This window comes from Lemur catta, chromosome 2 (assembly GCF_020740605.2).
Source record: "Lemur catta isolate mLemCat1 chromosome 2, mLemCat1.pri, whole genome shotgun sequence".
Taxonomy (NCBI): Eukaryota; Metazoa; Chordata; class Mammalia; order Primates; family Lemuridae; genus Lemur; species Lemur catta.
The window spans coordinates 125,095,072-125,107,455 of NC_059129.1; the positions used below are offsets into that span (position 1 = coordinate 125,095,072).

General features: G+C 38.5%; 1 protein-coding gene across 1 annotated transcript in view; it reads left to right on the plus strand.

Moving 5' to 3' along the window:
* Positions 1-12,384, plus strand: part of ECT2L (epithelial cell transforming 2 like) — a 67,973-nt gene that overhangs the window by 23,739 nt on the left and 31,850 nt on the right. The window contains 5 exon segments of the mRNA XM_045544457.1: positions 1,575-1,827; positions 3,032-3,200; positions 4,826-4,964; positions 6,450-6,618; positions 9,486-9,614. Coding sequence (XP_045400413.1) covers positions 1,575-1,827; positions 3,032-3,200; positions 4,826-4,964; positions 6,450-6,618; positions 9,486-9,614 — 859 coding nt within the window.

Here is a 12,384-nt window from a genome sequence, read left to right on the forward strand (position 1 = left end):
AGTTGCTTTTTGAACTTTTTTCTTTCTGTTTTGTTTTCAGCAATTTTATTATGCTATACCTAGGGGAGTGTGTATATATCTTGTTTTGTGGTAATTTTTGACTCTGAGATTGTGTCTTTCATCAGTTTTGAAAAGTTCTCAGATGTTATCTCTTTATATGTTGCTTCTAACCTATTCTCTCTCTTTTTCTCCTGGGATTTCAATGCTTATATGTTAGACTAATTTACCATGTCCCTTAGTTTCATATTCTCTTATATACATTTTCCATTCTTTTGATGTTTAGTGTTTTGGTCTAGATTTTTATCTGACCTATTTTTCAGTTTACCAATTATTTCTTTAGCTAGATTCTAATCTGGCCATTGAGTTTTAAGTTTCAATTATCATATTTTTCAGTTCTAGAATGCTGATTTGATTCTTTTGCCAAAATTTTCCTCTTACTCATTGAATTTCTTAAACATATTAATTATAGGGTGGGTTTTTTTCCTTGAAGTTCATATCTGATAATTACAATATTTGTATCTCCTGAGAATCTCTCCATAGTTACTAAACACCAAAAAAAGAAACAAACAGTTCTTATTGATTATGTGTTCTAGTTAATTTTGATGGATTTTAATTGAGTATAAAAAATTGATGTGATAATTTGAGTCTCTGGATGATGTTATCTTCCTCCAGAGAGAACTTACTTTTGCTTCTGGCATGTGGTTAGGCTAGAAATAGATCATGTAAATCCAATCAGGGAATGAAATGTTTCAAAGCTCACTTCAGTCCTTGCCATAGTTTGTCTAACTCAGTATCATCCTTCCTGAAAAGGATCTCATCTGAAAGCCTGGTGGGATTACCAGGGCTTTTCCTCTTAGTGGGCTAGGAATTTCAATTTGTGTCTTCTCTTCCCTATGACAATGATTTTTTTAAACTTCTAAGTCTTTTTGTCATGGCTTTCTGCTCTGCTTCTCAGCCTAATAAGCTTTACTTTGGAACTGGCAAATGCCTTGAAGCAAAAAGCAATGCCAAGTATTAGGTTTACGTCTCTGGGTTTCTCTTCTCTGTGGTATTTATTGCACAAGTCCTTATTGCATTGATAGCACTACAATATATTAACAGCTTTCAAATAATTGTTTTATTATATTTAGTCTAGATATTTGATTAGATTGAACCATATGAAATTTGCTGTTTTCATATGTCCAAATGGTTGCATACTGGCAATATCACATGGTTCAATCCAACTTACTCTCAGTAGAAGGGTTGATCTGAAACAAAGTATTATACCATTGTTAGAAGCTGAGTTCTCAGAATCTAGGGTTAATGGAACCAAATGCTATGGGAATACTGAATAAGTGTCACAAAGATAACATACATATATTCATATATAATATATATATTCATCAACAAATATTTTTCCTGTGGAGTAAGGTATGTTTCTTACTTTTGAGTGAAGTTTAGATGGCAAATCAATTGCACCAGAAATCTCAATGTAATGAAAAAAATTATCTGTATATCTGAAAACATTATTGCTACAAAACTACCCTAAAAATATTTGCAACTCACTTTTTCTCTCTCTCTTTCTTTTTCTGAAGGATTGCTTATGGATGCCCAAATGCATTAGGTTCGGATGGTTCTTGCCCTATACTCCAACAGATAATGAGTTTGGGGCTTGGAAGCACCATTACATTGCTTGTGTGTCCAACCTAGATTGGCAAACACCTAGGGAAGCTGCTGCTATTTATGGGATGCTGAATGAACCCAAAAGAGAAGAAGAAGAGCTAGAGGAGAGACAAAGAGAAAAATGCCTAAGAAGAAAAATTTGGGAAAAAATTGTATTACGTAAGAGTGAGTAGCATTTAAAAATATTAATTTATCTAAGTATTGCAGAAACAAATGGATTTACATGCAAATTCCCACACAAGATGATAGCCTTGTCTTTCTGGAACAGTATGTGGGTGGCACTCTTTAAAGCTGTGGTCCCCAACCCTGGGCCATGGATCGGTACTGGTCTGTGTCCTGTTAGGAACCCGGCCGCACGGCGGGAGGTGAGCAGCAGGTGAGCTAGGGAAGCCACTCCCCATCGCTTGCATCACCGCCTGAGCTCCACCTCCTGTCAGATCAGCGGCAGCATTAGATTCTGCATTATGGTGAATTGTATATTAATAATTATTTCATTATGTATTACAATGTAAGAATAATAGAAATAAAACACACAATAAATGTAACGTGCTTGAATCACCCCCAAACCATCCCACCTCGCCCCAGTCCATGGAAAAATTTCCTTCCATGAAACCGGTCCCTGGTGCCAAAAAAGTTGGGGACCACTGCTTTAAAGTATGTTCAAGATGCCCTCTTTTTTTCTTTATTGTGTATTTCAAGTTAATTGATAAGAAAAACAAAAAGGTTTCAGATGACGTGTATAAAGTTAAATATCAGTGCCTCCATTGTCATCTTAGTAGTGCCTTGGTTCTTAAGACCAAAAACAAGGAAGACAAAGAAGTGCAAACATAGGCAAAAGCCAATGAATAGGTTCTGAACAGAATTGGGATTGGTGAGAAAGGAGGAGAAACGAAAATGAGAACAGAAGCAGGAAGAATGGCGATTAAGAAAGAGAGAGGAAAGGGAGGAGGGACAGAACATGCTTTCAGCTAAGCCTTCTGATTTACACAGTGTGGAAAAGAAAGCAATAAAACTGATTTGAGTTCTCCCGTCTTTTTTTCCCCATGACTCACCCTCTGGGGGGATCGTAACAAATAGGAAATTACTTGAAGCCAAGAGGGAGGGCGCAAATGAATGTGAAGCCTATAAATTGATTAACTGATCTCCACAAGAAAAGAGCTGCTTGTTCTCTGAGCTTTGTTTCTTGACCCGAAATGACTGGTAACTCGCAGCCTCGGTAACTCCAAACAAAGTGTGCGAAAATGGGCATAATTATTGTCATTTGGAATATTGCCTCAGTACAGCTTTATTTTTGATGCCTTTATCTATGTAGACTTGGCTGGGAGAAACATGAACTAGTCAGCCCGGCCTGCTGCTGTTTGTTTTTCAGAGGAGTTATTCAAAGCTCGACCCCCTTGGGTGAGTGGAACATGCTGCTCTAGTTTGTTAAAACCCAAATGCCAACCACGCCTCTCCCAGACTGTGAGAGAACGAGTGGGATTACACGAAGCTTTGGAGAAACAGCTTGTTTTGGCATCATTAGAAACCTTGCCCAAGCGGTAAGCAAACTTTCATCTACTAAACACTCAAGATCATCCTGTGATACCAAGAATTCATTCTAGAATAATTTAGCTAACGTGCAGAAATCTTGCATAATAATATGGCTCCTCTCCAGTGAAATATCAGTAGAAATAATTATGTGATTTTCAAGAACAGTGGTCTTAAGCATTCTTTCTGAAGAGGGAACTATATAATGTTCAAAACATATTTTAAATATTCTGGCTCATGCCCATAATCCCAGCACTCCGAGAGGTTGAGGTGAGCAGATTGCTTGAGCTCAGGAGTTCGAGACCAGCCTGAGCAAGAGTGAGACCCCGTCTCTACTAAAAATAGAAAAATTAGCCAGGCATCATGGCATGTGCCTGTAGTCCCAGCTACTTGGAAGGCTGAGGCAGGAGGATCACTTGACCCCAGGAGTTTGGGTTGCAGTGAGCCATGATGATGCCACTGCATTCTACCCAGGGTGACAAAGCAAGATCCTGTCTCAAAAAAAAAAAAAAAAATTTTTTTTTTTTTGAGACGGAGTCTTGCTATGTTGCCCAGGCTGGTCTCAAACGCCTAGGCTCAAGCAATCCTCCTGCTTGCAGCTGAGACTACAGGTGCACTCCACTGAGCCTGGCTTTAATATTCTTAACCCTGCAATGAGGCTATATTGTGGATGTAGTACAGTTTCTGTATAAAGTTATTGAGCAAAAATAACATTTTCCACAAGTGTTTTTTATCGAGTGAGAGTATCTAAATGGTATCCAAGTATATCTCCCCTTTATATTTGTGTGTACAAATGTTATTCTCTTTTATTACCCGAAACAGAGAAACACTGGCTGCATTCAATGACTAAAGTCATACTATATAATGAAATTGCCAGAAGTTAAATTCTTACCCTATTCATCCATTCTATCTAACATTAATAACTATCACAATTTGTGCAGCTACTTAGAAATATTTTTTTAAAAAACCTTTTTACTCTGGATTCTAAAGATCATGTAATCTCACTACCTATGTTTCAAGTGAGGAAACTGAGGCCTACAGAGGTGACATAACTTGCCCAAGTGTCAAAATGTCAAACACTAGAACCTAAAATCCTCAAATCCCACACACTTTCAACTTCACCCATTGACACTACATGTGGATCTGTGTCTGAACATTTGCAAGCATGGACATGTGAATTTACTTGTTTAAGGCACATAAGGAATTTTAAGAAGCACAGGGCAGCTCCTGTTCTTGGCAATGTGGGGTTGGAGGTGGCTGTGGAGGGAGTGAGGACATCACTCAGAAACCCCTGAGCCTAGAAGGAGATTCAGAATCTCTCAGCTACTCCTTTTTAAATGTTTGGAAGTCTTAAGTATGTCATTACATTCATTTTCAATGCCCAATAAGAGCTAACTTCCAAGAGACCTTTCTAGCATCCCACAAACAGAAGAGGAGAGGCTCAAAGGGCAGATTTGGGCCCACCCCACCCGAGCCCCATTGGCCGTTGTCCCTCCAAACTGCAGGGAGAGCCTAAGGCACTGAGGCCATGTGCCTTGTAGAGTACAGGTGCCCAGAGGACATACGGTGCTCACTTACCAAAAATCAAGGTAAGAGAAAATGAAAACTTTTACCTATTCCCCTTTTCTTCTTATAGAAGCAATATTTCTGGAAGCCATTCCTACCCTTTATTATCAAAGAAAAATGGGCATGGAGTTTATAAAAATGATGACAGCTCTTCATATTCTTCCCAGCCACATTTCATATTAATATCATCCCGAATTCCTGCATATGAGGTACAGAGTGTGTTATGAGGCCAGCCTTTCCCTGGATCTTTTTTTTTTTTTTTTCTTTATCTAGATTGGAGGGTATATGGCAATCTTTTGGCCACTACATGTATGAAAATGATTCATCTCCTAAAAGGAAAACTAAGTGAAAATTTACAGACTCAAAACAGTTTTAAAGATTGGAAGCAAGAAATCAAAATTATTTTGAAAAAGCATTCAAGGCCCAAACTGCCTTGTACTTAGGTGTTCAACAAATTCTTATCAAACTGAATTTGTGGCACTTAATCCAAAAGAAGAGCACATGATTAAGAATTATTTTAAAACTTCTCTGGAGTTCCCAAAGAATTTAATCACATTATGTAACCAATCTTCTTGCAAAAGAATGTCAGAAATCCAATTTTGTGATCTATTTAATGAGTGTTCCTCTAAATTAAAATATGCTCTCTCTATAATGAAGTTAAACATTTTAATTTTAATATAAATAAGAAAAATAAAAGCACAAAGAAGATCTAGGAAAACAAATGTATCTATATGTGTGTGAGTATATATGTATGTACATGTATTAATACATACACATAGGGACATATACTTATTTTTTAAAAAATTCCTATTTGTAACAAAATAGCTGCTTTCAGGATATGAAATCTCTTCTCCTGGGCATCTAGGAATTGGCTCTAATCATTGACAACTGGGGAGCTCAGTGGATCAGAGCTTTGATCTCTACGTGGGGCCACAGATTGTTCCCCTAATGTTTAAAAATGCATCATGCTGGGCACAGAGAGTAATTGGCAACAGAGTGGGTGAATAAACCAGTTAAGTCCATTCCCTGTTTGTCCACTCTAAAAGGCTATGGCATAAGTTCTTATTGGATTATGATGTGATGGGGGTTTAGGTATAAAATAGGACATCGCCATGTGGTAGTTCTCTATTCAGTTGAACTGTGACCTTCAGAAAGTGGCTTGAGGTTTTTTAGAAAATCAACATCTTTAATGACTTTCCAACCTGTCTGCTGCTAAGAATTAATTTTATCACAATGAAAAGTTTACCTGATTACTGAATTCAAAGAATAGTTGTTTTAATATTTATTTAAATGGGAAATATTTATCAATGAATATCAAAAATTTGAAAATTCATAATTAGGAAATGTAAAAATAATATGATGTCAATTTTATAACTTTTAAGAAGTTATTTATATGCCCCTGTGCATGGTGTGTACAATGATTAAAAGGCTGGAAGAAAATAATCTAAATCATTAATAGTATTTATTTCTGAGTGATGGAGTTACAAGTGTACTGAATTTTCTCCTCCTATAATTAGAAAATAAAATAATTTAAAAAGAAACGAATGAAGGAGGAAGCTTATTTTCTTTCCATAATTTCTGAAAAGAAAATTCTTTAGAAATGATAGCATATATATCTCCATTATATTTCTTTTATTAATAAATATTCCAAAATAGCAGGCTTCAATTCCTACAGCTTTGGTTTCATTTTCCAGATGGTGGTAGAAAGCGTTAAGGCGGGCATCATCACTGTGGTGTATGAACACAGCGGCATAACCTTGGAGAGCCTGCTCCATCTCATAGAAAAGGCTCTGGATGGGCGGAAGGCACGGAGCGTGGGGCTCTTTAGTGATGGAGATAGCAGGGAAATCAACTTACTCCAAGGTAGGACTGGGGACTGCAATGAGCAACCAACTTTGAGCTTATGCAGTGTTTGTCCACGTGTGACGTTCAGAGTACTAGTTAAGTTCCAATTTGCTAAGAAGTGTTGATTTTGGCTTTATGAAGAAAGTGAAGCAATTTTTTTTGATGATCATTTTTAAAAATTGCAATTAAAGAAACACATAACATCAAAGTTACCATCTTAACCATTTTTTAAGTATGCCATTCAATACTGTTAAGTATGGTCACATTGTTGTGAAACAGCTCTCTAGAATTTTTTCATCTGGCAAAACTGAAACTCTGTACCCACTAAAAAACAACTTCCCTTTTCCCTCCCCACAGCCCCTGGCAACCACAATTCTGTTGCTATGAATTTTGAGTATGTTAGATACCGCATGGATACACACACTATTTGTCTTTTTGTGACTGGCTTTTTTCACTTAGCATAATGTCCCCAAGGTTCAACCATGTTGTAGTATGTGACAGAATTTCCCTCCTTCTAAGGGTAAATAATATTTCATTGTATTTATATACCACATTTCTTTATCTATTCATCCACTGATAGAGACTTCGATTGCTTCCACCTCTTGGCTATTGTGAATAGTGCTACTATGACCATGGGTGTGCAAATCTCTCTTTGAGATCCTGCTTTCAATTCTTTTGGATATATACCCAGAAGTGGTATTATTGGATCATATGGTAGTTTCATTTTTAGTTTTTTGAGAAACCTCTACACTGTCTTCCATAGCAGTTGCATCATTTCACAATCCCACCAACAACACACAAGGGTTCAAATTCCTCTACATCCTTGCCAACACTTGTTATGTTCTGTTTGTTTGTTTTCTAATAGTAGGCATCCTTATAGATGTGAGGTAACAAGTTCTTTGCACATTTTTAAAGTTGGATTATTTGATTTTTTCATTATTGAGTTGTAGGAGTTCATATATTCTGGATGTTAACCCCTTATCAGATATATGATTTGCAAATATTTTCTCTCATTCCATGCGTTTCCTTTTCACTATGTTGATTGTGTCCTTTGATGCACAAGTTTTAAGTTTGATGAAAGTGAAGCAATTTTAATAGCAAATACCAAGATCTATAAATTGGTGTGCCCTGACAACATTCATTATACGGCAAGGGAAAGGAATGGATGATAATTATTTGCCTGTTATTGGGCAACTTTCAAAAATCTCAATGGTTACCCTTCTTTGGAGGAAGGAGATAATGAAATGTTTTAGAAGTAAACTTCTAGTTTCTATGTTTCCTTCTAACTTGCATCCTTCCTTGCTTATATTTAAAGTAGAATTGTTTTAAGTTTTACTAACATGAAATCTTCCATCCTGGTGGGATTACAGCAGTAGGGAATAAAACGGCCCAGGAGAGAGCTGGCAGGAAACTCACAAAATGGCAGAGTGAGGCCCCGAAGCTCCCATCAAATTGCTGTCTCTGTGGCTAGAACTCAGCATTCTTGGAAGTTTCAGCAAGATTTATTATTGGCAAAAATTAACTGCTTTTTTGTTTAGCTTTACCTTATTTTTAGCTTTCCTTGTTTAGTTTAACTGTGCCTGGAGCAAATTGTGTTGCACATCAATTTCATATATCCCTCCAAAGTAAAGCACAGATACCGTTTTGGGGGGATTAAATTTATAATTGATTACCTGGTAATTTGTCTCTCAATGGTGCAGAGGTGTCAATGGCAAGGTTACACCACTGGAGTAAGTTTACCTCACATGGAGTGGCTGTGAGAGTTTCTTGATCTCAGCCTTTCTGTTCTCCAGATAAGGAAGGTTTACAAAGTCACCTTTTCCTTATTTTCTTTGTTTCTTTTCTTTCCTTTTTTTTTTTTTTTTTTTTTTTTTAGAGACAGAGCTCACTCTGTTGCCCAGGTTGGAGTGCAGTGGCGCGATCATAGCTCACTATAGCCTTGAACTCCTGAGCTCAAAGAATTCTCCTGCCTCATCCTCCTGAGTAGCTGGGATTACAGGCATGCACCACCACCATGCCCCGCTAATATTTTAATTTTTTGTAGAGATAGGGTCTTGCTATCTTGCTCAGGTTGGTCTCAAACTCCTGGCCTCAAGAGATTCTCCCACCTCAGCCTCCCAAAGTGCTAGCATTACAGGTGTGAGCCACCGTGCCCAGCCCTTTTTTAAAAAAAACACTAGTAACTAGTTTACTTCTATATAATTGTGGTGTTATCCCAAAAGCTTTTGCTGTAAAAACAACATCAAAACGAAATCTCTTACCCCATCACACGAAGAGATCTTTCCATTGTGTATGTAGACCTCTGGATGGAATGGAGTGAAAAGTCAGAATTCTTGCGCCTGAGTTTGTTTTCATTTCATTGCTGGGGCGCAGGGAGGCAGAGCCTCTTTAGAAATGGGTCCAGACTCGAGCAGCTTAGTGGCATCATCACAATGAATTCCTAGGAAGCGAGAGAGAAGGAGAGTTTCAGTCTATGTTTACCATCTCTGGGACCCTTACTTCTGCTCTGACTACTTATTTTTTGACTGACAATTGTGGGAAACATTTCTACTTTGGAACTTGGTTGCAAAATCCCAGGACTTGACTAGCCACCCACCCTGACCCCTGCGCGAGCCTGGTAACTCACACCGCTGCACAGCGGAGGCAGAAACGCAACGTTCTAAACCTAAGTGCACAGTGTCCAGGTAATCCAGCGCGTGAAGGGGACCGTGGCAATGATGGTGGCCCTGACACGGTGCAGGATGAAGCAGAGGTGCCTTAGAGATCTTGGTCTTACAGGGAGATGTTGCCTTTTTGAATTTGTGGTTGCATTTTCACAAACTGCTAATAGTTTCCATTCATGATAATGTTACAAACTAATATGACATTTTGACTTTTTTCCGCAGGCTATAAAATTGGTATTAAAAATTTGCTGAGGCCTGACGTGAGGAACTTCTGGGAGAAATTAGGAAGCTATGTGACTACTGAGGAGGAAGGGGGTCATGTGGACATCTTTGTGCCCCTTGGAGCATCAGGTCAGCTTGGAACACACTATAGGCCACTTTGTGGTGATATGCTCTGAATGTGTGACGTGCCTCCAGGTCAAACGACTCAGTCACATTTCAATTTTTATTTTTTTCTCTAGTTATTCCTCACATACCCAGGTATTTGGGGGAAGTAAGGGTGGGGGGTAGTGAATAGAGCAACCTATCTGTGCAGAGATAAAGTCACTAATGGCAAGACCCAGCAGCATTATTCATATTTATTCTAGAAAACACAATAAAATCAGCCTCCATAGTATAGGGGAAGGTGCCTGACCAGCATAGGAACCATAATCATTCAATCTGAGAAACCCCCCTGCTGTCTTCTGAACCTGGAGAAACTATGAACTTGGTGACAGACCAAGGACCTGAGCTGGAGTCCGCCCAGGCCACTTCTTAGCGGTGTGGCCTTAGGCAAGCCTGTGGGCCTCAACTGCCACATATGGAAGTGAGGATAATAGTATTATAGCTTACCTTACTGTAAGGACTTGTGAATATCAAGATAATGTAAATATTTAAATAATAAAAAGAAATAATACTATAAATACTTAGATAATATTAAAAACAGTGTGAAGTGCTTTGTGAAGATGAGTGTGACTGACAATCACTGAGGTTGCTGGTAAGTGTCTGCCTGTCTAGAATCAGCCGCTAGGATTCAGAGTTGATTTCAGTGCTTGAAGAGAAACTTCAGAAACCTTAAGTCAAGTTCCATCTTTGGATATCTGTTAAACAAAAGCTCTGTATTCATGGGCTATGTTGTTTTTCCAAGCAGATCAGGGGAGAGGGAATGTGAAATTAAATTTTCCATTCCTTAGGGAACTGTGAGTTTTAAGGTTCTTCCTAATCCTCAGGTTTCACAGGACTATTCAACATACGGGAAGCATGCCCCTGGCGCGCTTCAACCAGGGGAAAGGAAAAAATAAAAAAGGATGGGAAGGAGTTTAAAAGGAAACAAAATACAAAATATTATAAAAATCTTTTTGTAAATAATTTTACAGTTATTCCAATTATATGTATATATGTACAGTGTATATATACACATATGTGTATGTATAATTTCAGCTATGTAGAAAATATGCATAGATTCTAGAAGGAAATATACCAAAACATTAAACAGCACCTATTTCTAGATGTGTTTTACAATTTTTCTACTTTTGAAATCAGGTTTAAGAGACTAGTTACAAAGAATGTGGATAGTGTGATCCCACTGTTTAAAACATACATATGTGTGGGGTGGCATACATATGTGTAGAAAGGGGTTTGGAAGCATATATACCAAGGCATTAACACTAATTTAATAGGATGATGTGAATTTTCCTTTCTTTGCCCTCTGCTTTTAAAAATTGTCTTTTGTTTGCCTTTATTTTCTATAATGAACTAATATCACTTTTATAATGAGAGATAAGCAAATTTTTTAAGTGGAATAAAAGAGATAAGCAAATTTTTTAAGTGGAATAAAAGAAAAAATATGGGAAAATAAAGTATTGAAAGGCAGAGTAAGAGGAAAAGGAGAAAAGAACAGTGGATTTGGTGACATAAAAATTATTTCAAGTGAAACTTAATGGCAGCCAAAGGAATAAAATAGATTTCCTACCATCATTCTGGGCCCTAACACCATCCCTAAAATTCTCATCCAATGTCATATCCACCTGGATGAGTCACCTAAGACACTTGACTTCTCAGCCTAAATCTCTCTTTTTCTACAAACTCAGTATCACTCTTGTGCTTGTCAGCCCCGGTAGCTGCATCACCCCTGAATTCCTGACTTCAAGCATTTGTCTCTGAGCACCACTTCCAAGTCATGTGCTCAAATATCCCCCCTCCAGTGATTCTTTGCCTAAGACTGCCCCCCGCCACCGTCTACACACTCCCACTTTTCCAGTCCCTACCACCGTGCCTTCACCCTTGCTTCCTTCCTTGTTAAACTTGGACTTAGTGGTCCAACATTATCATCACTCCCTTGCAAAGAATTTGAACTTTCCTGTCTCTTTCTCCTGGCTAATCCCAACTTATTTGGCTAAATCCCAATGCTGGTCAAAACACAACTCTCTGCATGCCTGTTCCTGCCTGCACTAGAGCAGCTGAAGACTGTTGGAGAAAGTAGTATTAATACAGCTGTGTTGATTGGCCTAACTTTGATGACACCAAATGGGATTGCAACTCTAATGAGCAATCCTTTGACATTTTCTTGGTAAATTCATTTTCCCACTTTTTGAGATGACGATTTTATCTCTTCTCTTTAGTCAATCTTTCAATAACCCTATCTCTCAGCTTTTGACCTCACCTTTTACTTCCTTGAGAAAACTGAGTCATATGAGAACTCCCTAATTCTCCTCCCACCATCAAATCCACCACTGACCCCACCTCATACTTTTCATTCTCTGTCTTCCCTTCTGTTCTGATGGACGAAACACCTCTGCTCCAGCAAGACCAGCCACTCCACTTGGACTCCATCCATTGCCTCCCATCTCAAGACTTCACTCCTGGCCGGGCGCGGTAGCTCATGCCTGTAAATCCTAGCACTCTGGGAGGCCGAGGTGGGTGGATTGTTTGAGTTCAGGAGTTTGAGACCAGCCTGACCAAGAGCGAGAACCCCTGTCTCTACTAAAAATAGAAAGCAATTATATGGACAACTAAAAATACATACAGAAAAAATTAGCCGGGCGTGGTGGCGCATGCCTGTAGTCCCAGCTACTCAGGAGGCTGATGCAGGAAGATCGCTTGAGCCCAGGAGTTTGAGGTTGCTGTGAGCTAGGATGACTCC